Here is a 13,487-nt window from a genome sequence, read left to right on the forward strand (position 1 = left end):
GAATGGTTGGTGATGGTGCATTTTTGTTTTTGGCCAAAAAGTGTCACAAAAACACTAAAATTCAATCACTTTTAGCTCGAATTTCTCTAACTCCTTAGGCGTACTCCATATGGGGTTCAAGAGAGGCTTTCTAGACACATAAGAGGACAAGAATTTATCATGATCACTGCTGAAAAATAGAAAAAAATAAAGAAGGAACAAGAGCTCACCTTGCTGAATTTTCGATAAAAACACGAGAATTAGTGAAAATGAGCAAGAAATTATATTTGTATGGCTTAGATTCTTGAAGAACACTTAAAGAACAATAGAAGAACAGTAGGAATGAAGGCTGGGACATAGAGAAGAAGCATAATTTTACTCTTTTTCCCTCTCTAAAACACGGTCAAATACTCACAAAATGCATGAAGTGTTTTTGTGAATTTCGTGATCAATGTTTTCTTAAATAAAAATCTGAGTCTTGGCTGAATTAATTATGATAAAAGAGTCTGAGATTTTTGTGGTCAAGGTATGCGAATTAATGAAGAAGGGGCGTAAAAACAAGGAAGCTTGGTCTACGCTTGCGTGTCGAGCTTATCCACAGTTAACCGCAGTTAGTTACTCAGGATTAAAAATACAGTAGAGAGGGGGTGAGAGGCTGAGATAATCTCGGCCTAGAGGCTGAGAAGGAGGGGCGTGTTGGTTGGAAAACAAGCAAGAGGATTCGGGGTCTCTAGGAGTCGTTTGCTGAATACTAGTAAAAAATTCGGGTCGAGATAACTTTTACATGCGGTTAAATAATTAATGGTTAAGATTTATTTTTAAAGAAATAAATCATGAATGAATGACTAATATTAATATTGGGACACAATTACCAAGGTAGAAATTACTTTTTCCACTAATTCCGAGTTTTTCGATTATTAACTTTTTTCGCACGCAAAACCGTCACTAAAAGTGAATTCCTGACTCAAAAAGTCTGTAGTGAGAAAAATAAATCAATGGCAATCAAGTGTTTACAAGTCAAATTTGACTTAGAGGAATTATTACCCTTATAAAGGCAAGTTTGACCTATCAATTTTCATTTTCTAATTTATTTTCGTTCTTTTTTACCATTGGCCTGCCTCACTAATAGTTATTGGGCTGTGATTCAAAATTTTGCAGAATAAATTACAAAATAGCAAGAAAAATTAATTTACCAAAAATCGGGTTACTCCGGATTCTGTGCAACTGGGATAGCTATATCCGAAACAATTTTTATATATAAGTTGTTTCACTCACCATATACCATCACATCCAAATTAATACATTATATTCTCTTCTTCTAGTATTCTTAGAAATGGCTAGTAGCGAATATTTATTTGTTATTATTGACCAAAATATGTCAAAAGAAATGATAAGAAGAGAGTGTTATTTGAGTTTATTACTCGTGTAATGCTACACACTTATCATTTAGAATATCTAGATGCGTTGAAAAAGTTCATATTGATGAATATGAGTTTAGTTGGTTCTAAGGAGATTGAGAATGTTAGATATAGATTCCTATTAGTTTTGGGAACAAATGATTTTGAAATCAGGAATTCTGGCTTCAATGTGACAACCACGTGCCGATAATGTTCAATGTGCATGGAAGCTATGCCATAATATGTGATGAAATAATTGTATGTCAAGGTTTGTGATGTTGGAAGTCGTAGTGGGCCTTCTAACTCTAAGCAATAGGGGTTATCACTAGTAGCCAATCCTCTTTACTGTATTGAACCAACTAATCATATGGAAGAGGAGGAAAAACCTGAGTCGGAGAAGAATACGTTGCTAATAGTGGGTCATTTAGTGAAAGTGGTTTTTCAAATGAGTTTGTGCTAGAAAGTTCAAGTGATGGGGATCCTCGATTCCATTTTCCTACAGCATTGGCTATCCTTAAGCTCCACGATGTAGCCAAATCCAACCTCTCTAATATATGGTAGGAGCATGTCAATGGTACTGAATAGGAGTGAGAGGCTAACACAATGAAATATTAATAATCGAGGGCTTTGTAAGAATTCATTATCGCAATTATTTTATTGAAAATTATTTTAACATAATTAAAATTATTCTAACATATTTAAGAATTATTTTAATATAACAAAAATTTATAATTACTCTTATAATTTAATTTTCAACACTTACAAAAAGTTATTTTAGAAAATTAAGCAATTACTTAAATTGATCTTTAAAGAATTTCACATCGAACATTTTGACCCTTAACAAGCTTTTATTCCCTAGAAGTCCTCTAGAATTATTCTTGTTAAACAAATTTGTCCCTCCGTTACTTCTAATCAAATTTTTAATATGTGTGTTGGACAAATAAGTCCGTAATAAATTTTATTATAAGACTAGGTAAAAAAATTTTTCTATATGATAAATTAGTGCTCCTTTAAAACGATGAAGAGATCAGTTTATTCGATAAAATTAATTTTCTAGAACTTCTTCAGAATAAAAATTTGCTAAAAACTAAAATCATGAAGAATTCGTTAAAGGCCAATTTGAATATTTATCCTAAAATTTTTTCTATTACAACTAGAAAATTATTAATACAGCCAAAAAATATATCTAAAAATGGGTAAACCTATTCTAACCTAGTCTTACATTATTATTCTATTCTAACTTAAAATTATTGTAATCTAACTAATCAACCATCTAAACCATAAAAAATATTTTCTAAAATAAATCGAAGAATATAACACCAATCTTAAAGTACAGTGTTTCGACAATGTGTCACGTCTCCTTTCATTCTGATTGTATTCAGATCAAGCCAAATACGATTCTAACATCTCATATAATGATGATGATGATGAATGACATTGAAATTTTGTATGTAAAATATAGAAATGAAATAGAAATGACATTGAAATTTGTTATATAAAACACACAAATTTTACCATGATAAACACAGAATTTGAATTTATTTTTATGCCACATTGTAAAACAGTTTATTATTTAAGAGTTAAGAGTATATAATTCAACTTTAAAATAATTTTTGTTTAGATAAAATTCTCTATTTTTGAAATAAAAAATAAGAAGACAAATACAAAATTGTGTCAATAACAAAATATAAAAAGAAGAAAAACATGTTGGAAGAAAAAAACGAAGGTAAAATATGAAGAAAAAGAAGTAGAAGAGGAAGCTATGTTAGGAGAAATTTCGGTGCCATAGTTAAAAAATTTCGATGATATTTTTAAGAATTTTTGGTGTTATTTTTATTTTTAATAATTAGTTAAGAAATTTTTTGTGTCACTGTTAAAAAATTTTGGTGTCAAAATTCAAAAATTTCTTGTGTCAAGTTTAAAAACTTTCGGTATTATTTTTCTGATAAATTTTGTACAATTCAAAATTTTCATCTTCTTCTTTTTTATCATCATCTTCTTTTTCTTGATATTCTCCTTGTTTCATTTTCTCATCATTTTTTTATAATTTCATCTTCTTAAAAAGAATAAAAATAAAAAAAAGTAAAGAGAAAATCAAACAAAAAAAAAGAAATAAAAGTGCCACAATAATATCAAAAGGAGGAGGAGAAAAAATAAAAAACACAACTGCAATAGAAGAACAAGGAGAAGGAGAAAACAAGCGAATAAAAATGAAGAACGCTAAGAAAAAGTCCATGATTCACGCACACTTTAATGTAAGTGCGTTTTTTAGGTTTGATCAAATTTAGTTAAACTTGGTTGATAAAAGTAATTAGATGTGTAACAGAATTCTTTTATTTATATATGAAAAATCTTATTTAGTTTTAGTTTAATTAATATTGTTTTATATTATGGTGGGGAATCTTTGTAATAAAAAAGGCGTTTATATTTGTCAATAAACTTAAATGGCATAGTTTTCTCATACTCATCTAAGAGATTGTAAACTCGAGTCTCCTATCTTCTTAATAAAAAAGAAGGCCTTCATATTTATCAAACAACTTATTTATTTATTTTTTAAAAAGCATTGCTTTTGGATCAAAGGCGGCACTGCCAGGTTCGTTGTCTTTGACTCACACGAGTCATCCTGTTATCTTCTGACTTGCAAAAACCAACACCGCAACGCCACAAACACTTTCATAAGCTTACTTTTCTCTCTCTCTCTCTCTCACAGGTTTTGAAAACCGATTCGAACTGACCGGTCGAACCAGTTAAACCGCAAATCGAAGGAATAACGGTTCGGATAGAAGTTAAAATCGAAGATTTGAAAAACCGATGTTGGACCGTCAAACTGGCCGAAAACCGGTTGGTCAAACCAAACCGGACCTGGCCGGTTTTTTAAATTTTGCAAAACGCCATCGTTTTGCTGGAATGCCCTAACCAATTACCCAACCCAACAACCTTAGCTCCACACAACGGCTAAACGCGAACCTATCCCTCCCATCACCTTCGAGCTCCTCCTTCCTCTCACTGTCATCGATCTCACTCCCTCAACTCCGTCCATCTTCCGTCGCCGTCGCCGAAACAAGCTTCGAAGCCACCGTCGTTATCGTGCAGCTCTGTTCCACCATCGTGCAGCTAGTGTTTCAGCTTTGAAAGCACCGTCGTGCAGCTCTGCTCTGTTCCATCGTCACCGGGCTCGCCTCCTTCCTCCGTCGCGCAACTCTATTCCATTGTCGCCGACGCTATCTCTGTTCCACCTGTCATCCCTTCGGTCGTGCCCTTGTCCCCCTCTTGCTCAGGATCTGCTCTACTCTGTTCTAGGGCTTCTAGCTTCTAGATATTTTTTTAATAATAATTATTGAATAATTATTTTTAGTTAATTTGTGACTTGTTATGGGGTGAATAATTGCTGAATAAGTGTTAATTAATCTGTGAATCTTGCTGTTTTTACTGTAAATTACTCCATTGTTAATGATTTTGATAATTCATCTGCAGAAGGTGATGGGGTCTTCAAGCTTGAATTCTTTGAAACTAAGTGTTGCACGTGGGGTATGCCTGTTTTGTGTCTTCTTCGCTGCTGTGCTCTGTTGCTGTTGTGCTGTGTTTTTGTCAATGTTCTGAAAATCGGAACGGATCGACCAGTCGGACCGGTTTAACTACGAACCGGCAATACTAACAGTCCGGTCAAACATGTAAAACCGGAAATCATAAAACCGGTAAAAAATTGTTAAACCGGACGAGAACCGGCCGGTCGGACCGAACCGGAACCCGGCCGGTTTACACAAAAAAGGGAAGCTCATTCGTTTCTTTCTCCCTTTCTCCCTTTCTTTCTTTCAGTCAGAGAAATCACCCAAACCCAACCACAAGGAGTGGCATACTGCCGCCGTCCGTCGCACTCAAAGTTCGCCATCCGTCATCTAGCTTCCCTCGTGCTCCAAATCTTCAACCCCTGATCGCTGTCACCGATCGCGGTTGCTTCCTCGAGCTCGGCGTCCATCGTCTTTGTCTGCTCAGCCGCGCTTCCGTCGCCGTTTGTTTGCCGTTCACGTTCGCGTCTTCGTTCGCGTTCTTCGCCATTCGCGTTCGCTCGCTGTTCACGGTTCGAGTTCGCGTTCGTCTGGAAGCCACGTTGCTCTGCTTCAAACTCTGCCACCAACCCGCGCTCTCCACTCAGCCGTCGAACTGCCCTCTTTTGTCCCCGCCGTGAGTTCCCTAAACCCGCCACCAGACAATACACTCACACAACACCAATACTCTTCTTCAAACTCTGCAACTTCTGATTTCTATTACAATAAGTAATTATTTGATTTGGTAGTGGTTTGGATTTTTTCATAGACTAAATTAAAGTTACAATAGTTATGTTCTCTTCTCTATCGCATTGAAATTAAGCTTTGAATTCTCTTATTTCGTTTTAATTTTACCGCACTCAACATGTTTGATGAAATGCTTTAACCATATTTCTGGTTGGTTTTATAATTTCGAGCTTTTAGAAACTTAGTAAGTTGATTGCATGTGAAATTAGAATAATTGGATCATAGTAATTAGGAAATTTTAGCTGTACAAATAGCATCTTTGCAGAAAACATGTTAGCATGATGATTCCACTTGCATTAGTGTTCTTCTGGTAAATTTTTTAACTGTTATTGTGAACTTGTTAATTTGCTAATGGTTCTTGTGTTCTTCTGTTACTTTTATTCTTTTTTTTGTTTTGTTGTGATTTTCTGTTCTTGAATTTGTTAAGTTGATTTGCTAAATTGTTGGGCTGCTGTTGTTTTAATTTGTCAAATTGTTTGGTTGCTGCGACTTAATTTGTTGGATTTTCTATTTAGGTCTTGTTCTTGTTTATTTGCTAAATTGTTGTTGTGTATTTATTGTTTATTTGCTGGATATTGGTGATCATTGTCTTTGAGATTATTTACTATGCAGGTTTAGTGTCATCACTGTTTTAGAATGTTTAATAATGTACTAATGTTTGTTGCTGTTTTGGAATTGCTGGTTGCAGGTTTAGTGTGATTATTGGTTAATGTTTTGGTTTAGTGTTCTCTCTTTTCCAGATTTCCCTTCTCCCTGTATTTCTGCATGTTGCTGAATTGGTAATCAATAAATTTGCCTTTTTGCTGTAACTCGGGACTTTACTAGGATTTGTTAAATTTGTTGCTGTAACTTGCATTTGTTGCTGAATTTGTTGCTTCCCAGTCACAGAATCAGAACAGAATGCTCAGTCGGTGTTTGATTGATTGGCTTTGCTCACCGATTGTATTTGATGATAAATTTTAAATTGATAACTTTTAAAATTTAAATTTGCACTGCCCATGTTAGTGATTCACTGTTCTTTCAGTGCTTTTTGTTGTTGTTAATCATTGTGATGAGCTTTGTTAAAATTTGCACTGCCTATATTACTGAGTGTTCTTTCAGTGCTTTTTGTTGTTGTTAATCATTGTGGTGAACTTTGTTAAAATTTGCACTGCCTATGTTACTGATTCACGGATTCATCCTTCTCGTCATTATCATTGGCATGAACTCCGAACCAAAGCCCCAACTCTCTGGATAAAATTGTAATGAAAGCTTATTGGGACTTTCTCTTCTACTTAAGGTATGAATCAGAATGATGAGGCCAAGTTGTGAATACACAAGTGTCAACGGACTATAATATATATTGAATTTGTGACATTAGAAGGGTGTAATAATAACAATAATGGAGTCATGTTACTTGAATATTGAGGTTTAACATTTAAACTCTCAGCTTTTCAGCCCTGTTTGATTCTTCATCTCAGGCAATTGAATCGAATCAACCAGGCCTTCCTTTTCTTTTTCTTTTAGTTGATTCTTAATTTTTCTAATATATGTAACTTTCTGAATCAAGTGGATCAGATTATGTAGTTTTCTTGATTTGGGATATTTTCGAAGACGCATTAGAAGAGCTATTTTATTATTATGTTTGCTATAATAATATTCACATGTTCTGTATGCTTGTGATTGTTTCGGTGTTTACATTTTCTTTCCAAGTCACTTGCAGTGGTTGTTCTCTGAGTTAAGGCTTTGTATGTGTGTGAGAATATGTGATAATGTTGAATGCTGTTGCATCTAATAGGAGTTCTTGGAGTACCCTCATCTTTGGTCCTTTATAATTTATTTATTATTTTATTCTAAAACGGTTTTTTCGGTTGACCACCGGTTGGACCGGTTAGACCAATAAACCAGTGAACCAGTGACTAAAGCGGTTTGATGACCGGTCCGGTTTTCAGAACCTTGGTTTTTGTGTTCAATCAAAATTTTTCTTTGAGAACTTAGCTTTGCTATGCTTGATAAATTGTGCCAATTATGCATTTATTGAAATTGGTATGCCTCTGTAGATTCTAAATAGTGTGTGTCATGTTTCTGATTTTGATAATTTGAGTAGTTTATGAAGCATAGTTCACTGTTATTGCAAATGATTTGGGACTGCTTTTGAGGAGTGTATGAAGTAGATTACTTGCTGTGTTTGGAGTTGTGTATTAATTAAATTGGTTAATTTGTTATTTGAGCCATGTTACAGCTTGTTAAATAAAGTTTAAAGCTTCAATATCCATTTATTAGTTGGCAATGTTAATATTATTAATAATATTAATAATAATACTAATCACAAAGTGGAGAGGGATTGTAGAATTTGTCACATAGGTTTGGAGAGTGATAGTTCTGAGTCTGGTGTTCCAATTGAATTGGGTTGTACTTGTAAAGATGATTTTGTTGCTGCTCACAAAGTATGTGCTGAGACATGGTTTAAGATTAAGGAGAATTTGAGTATAAATCCCATCTTTACTTTATTCTGTTTAACTGCAAATTTGGTTTTTGATAATTTTTAATGCTGAATTTGATTGATTCTATAGATATTTTAGACACCCTTTTGTTTATGATTAATGGAATTGAGAATTGGATTGTTTGGTACTGTGCTATATGGTAGTTGTTCTATGTCTTGGTGCTGAGTTTGACAAATATTCTCAATTACTTACAGCTATGGTTTCCTTCTTGGATGGGATTTTATTTTTCCAAAAGAAATCATAGAGAATTAGGGTTGTGAATTGTTTAAAAAACAAACTTAAGTTTGTATTTTGATAAGATCATATGGTTTTGATTTATGACATTTCATGTAGTGTTTTAAATTTGGAAGATATTTTAAGATTTATATTAGACTATAATTATATTTTAGTATGTATATTTATAATTTATTTATTATTTTATTCTAAAACGGTTTTTTTGGTTGAATTACGGTTGGACCGGTTGGACCAATAAACCAGTGAACCAGTGACTAGAACGATTCGATGACCTGTTCAGTTCTCAGAACCTTGGTTTTATCATCTCTCTGGTGACTGGTTTTTATTATTATTGTTATTATTAATTGATGATTGCATCAATAATGAGGCGCTCCTTATCAAAATTCCCTGGTTGGCGTTTCGGCTTCGGACAATCCAAGTCCTTATTGGTATTGCTCTTTCTCTCGTTTACTATATATGTAACTTACTCTGTCAATTTATTTAGCTTTGGTCATGCAAATGCATTGATCATCAAGGTCTACTTTAATTTTCTAATGGATTAGGAAAATGGATTCATGGGTTCTTACATACACTAGCAACATAGTTATGTTGTCCTTGTCAATGACTCGTAAATTTGATAATAAAGTTGCAAGAATCTCTTAAGTTCTATGGTGAAAAACAGTCAGTCATTTAGTTTGTTCCCTTGTTATGGGCCGAATTTTGATTCTCGAAGCGATGGTAAGATTGTTGCATAAATCTTCTCTATCCAATCCCGCTTGATAGGAATTTTGTGCGGTGAGTTGTAAATATTGATAACCATTTGCATCTTAATGAAAATTGTTATTTTTTGTCCTTGGATTTTGTCTGTATTCTAATTAATAATTAGATTCTTCTTATTCCATGTTGTATTAATCCGGAGTGTGGTGGTGATGATATATCTAAGTCTTTGTTTTATGAGATTGTGGTTGGATAATCTGCAAATTTTCTAAAGCAGGTGAATTGTGAGGCGGGGTCTCATTGTGCTAGCAGAAGTACCAATGGTCAAGTCAATTTCAGTGGCAACTTGAATGAATATTCCACAAGAACTTATGAAACATCGTGCGCTACATCGCTTGACAATCAGCCAAAGGATAACTCTGTTTCTGATATGCTAGTAGATTCATTTGGACGGTTGCACACTTACTTGAGAATATCGTTAACAGAACGGTGCAATTTACGGTGTCAGTATTGTATGCCAGCAGATGGCGTGGAGCTAACTCCTAACGCTCAGCTTTTGACAAATGCTGAGATTTTGCGACTGGCAAATCTCTTTGTAAGTTCCGGGGTAAATAAAATACGGTTGACTGGTGGGGAGCCAACTGTAAGAAAGGATATTGAAGATATATGCATGGGGTTGTCAAAATTGAAGGGACTGGAGACATTGACCATGACTACAAATGGTATCACCCTAGCAAGAAAACTTCCAAGGCTGAAAGAATGTGGCCTTACTTCTGTGAACATTAGTTTGGACACATTGGTACCTGCAAAGTTTGAGTTTATGACAAGACGGAAAGGGCATGAAAAAGTAATGAATTCAATTAATGCTGCTGTGGACCTTGGTTATAATCCTGTTAAGGTATTTGCTGGTTCTGGTCTTGTTTCTTCACTTTTTGAACACCTCCCATGTTATTAGCTTCCCTTGTCAAAGTGTGAAATTCTTCACCGATTTATAGTTTTTGTACATATTTCTATGTTGGATTATTCTTGTGTGAGACTTAATAGGCATGTTAAATTTCAAAGGTAACCTGATTGATGCGTTTTAAGGTGTCCTTTATGTTTGTTGCTTCAGGTCAATTGTGTTGTAATGCGTGGATTTAATGATGATGAAATATGTGACTTTGTTGATCTGACAAGAGAAAAGCCTATTAATGTTCGTTTTATAGAATTCATGCCATTTGATGGAAATGTTTGGAATGTCAAGAAGCTTGTACCCTACTCAGAAATGATGGATAGAGTGGTAAGGTAGAACTCTGCAGGAGACCTCACTTGGATTTTTTGTGTTTTTTTTTTCCTAGTTGAGACCCTTCGTCACCATTTTTATTAAACAGATAAAACATGTTCCTTCCATAAAGAGACTTCAGGATCACCCAACAGATACAGCCAAGAATTTCACAATAGATGGACATCAAGGTAGAGTTTCATTTATCACATCAATGACGGAGCATTTTTGTGCTGGTTGCAATAGATTGCGAATACTAGCAGATGGAAACTTCAAAGTGTGTCTATTTGGTCCTTCAGAGGTAAGTCATATAATGTATAGTGGAAATTCATTTTGTTCTGCATGTCACCAATAATTGTTAATTGCAATTTGAAGAGTATCCGTGTGATGTTAGATATATGTGGAATATTTAATGTTTCTAGTGAAGCTACAATGTTATCATTGATGAGGATTTTATAGGTTTCTTAAAGTGAAGTGGGTATTGAATGAGATCATTAGGTAATGTGAGGAAAGGGCCTGGATTTAGAGTTGGTATTTGAAATACACAAATGCTTTTGGTGGATAAAATTTAGAGTAATGTTAAAGCAAATCTTTTGCCATTATTGTGCTGTGTTCCGTAAGTTGCTTTCTGCAAGTGATCAATGGCTTTACAGAACAATGGGAGAAAGAATAGGCAGCAACATATATTATAACATCAATGATTGAGCCTATGATTTCTACTCTCAGTCCTGAATTCTTGATATGGTTTGTTCTCAATTTTGGGGAAGATTCCTAATAGAGTGACTAACATAACTTTCAATAATTCATATTAGAAAGTAAGAGGTCTATACTACCTTGCAGAAAATGGATTTATTCACTAAAATTTGAAGTTTGTTCGTAATCTGGGAAAGTTAGATGAGAGCTTGTTTAATCCTTTCCTTGTGCTTCATGAAGATGAATTAATTCTCATTTTGAGTCTCTACTTGTACACTATTGGACCACTGGTTGTCTTCGCTATCTTCAACTCTAGAATGCATAATTATTAGATTAAGCAATGCTTGTTGCTTTTCCTATTAAATTCTAGTTCCTCATGTGGTATAACATATAATGTTTGCTTTGGAACGATGTTTAGAATTATGCATGATGTTAGGTAGCATATTTTGTTAAGTGGTGTGAGTTTTTTGGTCACCATTGATGAGTAGAGTATATTCATTGTTTGACTTGTTTGGTGGAAGGTCCGTTACGCAATTCGATGGCCTTATTTTACCTTAGATATGACAAATTATGTTGCACATTTTTCAGATTGAATGCCCATTTTCTTCTTTTCCTTTCTAATAATTTCTTAGATGCATAATCATATGAACCATCTACTCCTAAGTTCATCAAGGACTATACCTTAGACTCAGCTTACACCTTAGACTCAGCTTACGGATATTCTTCTAAACTGTGCCATGAAAGCAAAGTGCATCTCACAAAAATATTGGATCATGTGAACTTGACAAGTCTGTTCAGGCCAAACCTATTTATGCAGTGATATGGACACTGGACAGTAAAAATCGGCCATTAAATATATATTGGATTGGATATTTACTGTGTCGTGTGTAACTTTAAGCAAGAGATTTTTGTGATATTTTAATACCGCCTTGTCCTCTTGTAGGTTAGTTTAAGGGATCCCTTGCGACATGGTGCAGAGGATGATGAGCTTAGGGAGATAATAGCATCAGCGGTATGCACTTTTTGATTATTGCTTGGATTCAAAATTTCATCATGATAATTTAGAAATTTAATTTATCTATCAGGATTTATTTTCTCATCCAATATGGTGGAATTACATTTGCTTTCAGTTTTAATGTAGTTTGTTGATTTCGGCATCATAAAATCTGTTATTGCTTTTTTATATTGTTGTGTAGCAACATAGTCGGTTATATACTCCTTGTTTAAGCTATGTCATCTGGAAGGTTCTTCTACTATAATGTTCGAGTATTCTGGCCTTCTCTTTGGTGTAGGTGAAGAGGAAGAAAGCTTCGCATGCTGGAATGTTTGACCTTGCAAAGACAGCAAATAGGCCCATGATACATATTGGCGGATGAAGTCTTGTCATCTTCTCTTCCCCACTTCCTTAACTCCATAAAGTTAGGGTTTGCTTGGTGATAATGTTATCTTTTTTTCAGGAATTTCCAAAAGAAAAAGTATATCATGAAAATGAACACAATATTCACTCTTGTTTTTACAAAATTATGAAAATAGAAAACACTGAATGAAAGCACAAACCAAATATGTCCTTATGTGTTCATTCTCTTAGGTGTGTTTGTGAGATGGGGTTTTAAAGGGGAAGTGGTGAAAGTAAGAGTTTGAAGAGTAATTATAAGTCAATTTGTCTATTCAAATCTTTCTTTCCCTTCCTCTCCTTGTAAAGCTTCAACCGCATTATTAGAGCTGTAGTTAATCGAAGTGCCTCATTGTGTCTAAGTTTAGGTGTCGTGTGTCTTCCAAAATTTGCTTATATTCAAGGAAAACCATAGCTGCCCCAGCCAGAAGAAGGTCCTGATCGTTCTCCTTATGGAGTGATACAGTTTTGTCTATTTACTTTAGCATATATATGGTCAAATGTTTTTCGGCCTACATTTTCAGATCTTGTGTTGATTATCAAGATAATTATGTGTTGTTTATAAAGTTGAGGTTATTTATTTGTTGTTTGTATAAGCCAGATTTGAGGGTCAATAATCGACACATTATTCTATGCAGCTAGGTGGGTTGTAACAAACCAAATCTACAGTGTCTTAGATAGTGTCTTAGATAATGCACAGTGCTTGCCCAAAAAAAAAAAAAAGATAATGCACAGTGCAGTATAACAGTTTGAGGCACTGTGAGTGTGACTAGAAAATGAACTGCCTTTGTAATTGGGAAACTTTCTGGGATAAAATTATTCTAAATCGGGATGCACAATTCTAAAACGGCTCCGAATCCAAACACTAACACCAACAGCCACCTTATGACTCAAATAGCTTTACTACTAAACTAACAAATAACTGTATAATGAATCAAACATATTGCACATCTAAATGTGTGTGCATGTGTTCTGTCTCTAATTAAAGAAAAGCATCTAAAGTAATAGAAAAAACACAAAATTAAAAACCGAATCACAGGAATCACTTCTGTAAATCTT

General features: G+C 34.3%; 1 protein-coding gene across 3 annotated transcripts; it reads left to right on the forward strand.

Annotated features, from left to right (window-relative positions):
* The first annotated feature begins 5,167 nt into the window (after positions 1-5,167).
* On the forward strand, positions 5,168-13,008 carry LOC107636337 (GTP 3',8-cyclase). 3 transcript variants are annotated; one of them, XM_088484199.1, is made up of 7 exons: positions 5,168-5,558; positions 8,629-8,813; positions 9,359-9,979; positions 10,193-10,360; positions 10,452-10,643; positions 11,979-12,047; positions 12,328-13,008. In XM_088484199.1, the coding sequence occupies exons 2-7, from the start codon at positions 8,733-8,735 to the stop codon at positions 12,409-12,411; spliced, it is 1,215 nt and encodes a 404-aa protein (XP_088340325.1). In that variant the 5' UTR covers positions 5,168-5,558; positions 8,629-8,732; the 3' UTR covers positions 12,412-13,008. The 3 variants fall into 3 exon arrangements, with proteins under 3 accessions (XP_088340325.1, XP_016195341.2, XP_088340324.1); XM_088484198.1 differs by having other exon boundaries at positions 5,420-5,558; positions 9,356-9,979; XM_016339855.3 differs by lacking the exon at positions 8,629-8,813 and having other exon boundaries at positions 5,195-5,558.
* Positions 13,009-13,487: the final 479 nt, after the last annotated feature.

This window comes from Arachis ipaensis, chromosome B4 (assembly GCF_059453495.1).
Source record: "Arachis ipaensis isolate K30076 ecotype BB chromosome B4, ASM5945349v1, whole genome shotgun sequence".
Lineage (NCBI taxonomy): Eukaryota > Viridiplantae > Streptophyta > Magnoliopsida > Fabales > Fabaceae > Arachis > Arachis ipaensis.

Bases quoted from the DNA above. Each gene is read 5' to 3' on its own strand.
- LOC107636337 (XM_088484198.1), top strand. From the start codon at position 8,733: ATGATTGCATCAATAATGAGGCGCTCCTTATCAAAATTCCCTGGTTGG. The intron at 10,644-11,978 runs GTAAGTCATATA...GTCCTCTTGTAG, and splicing joins GTCTATTTGGTCCTTCAGAG to GTTAGTTTAAGGGATCCCTT. The intron at 12,048-12,327 runs GTATGCACTTTT...TCTTTGGTGTAG, and splicing joins GGGAGATAATAGCATCAGCG to GTGAAGAGGAAGAAAGCTTC.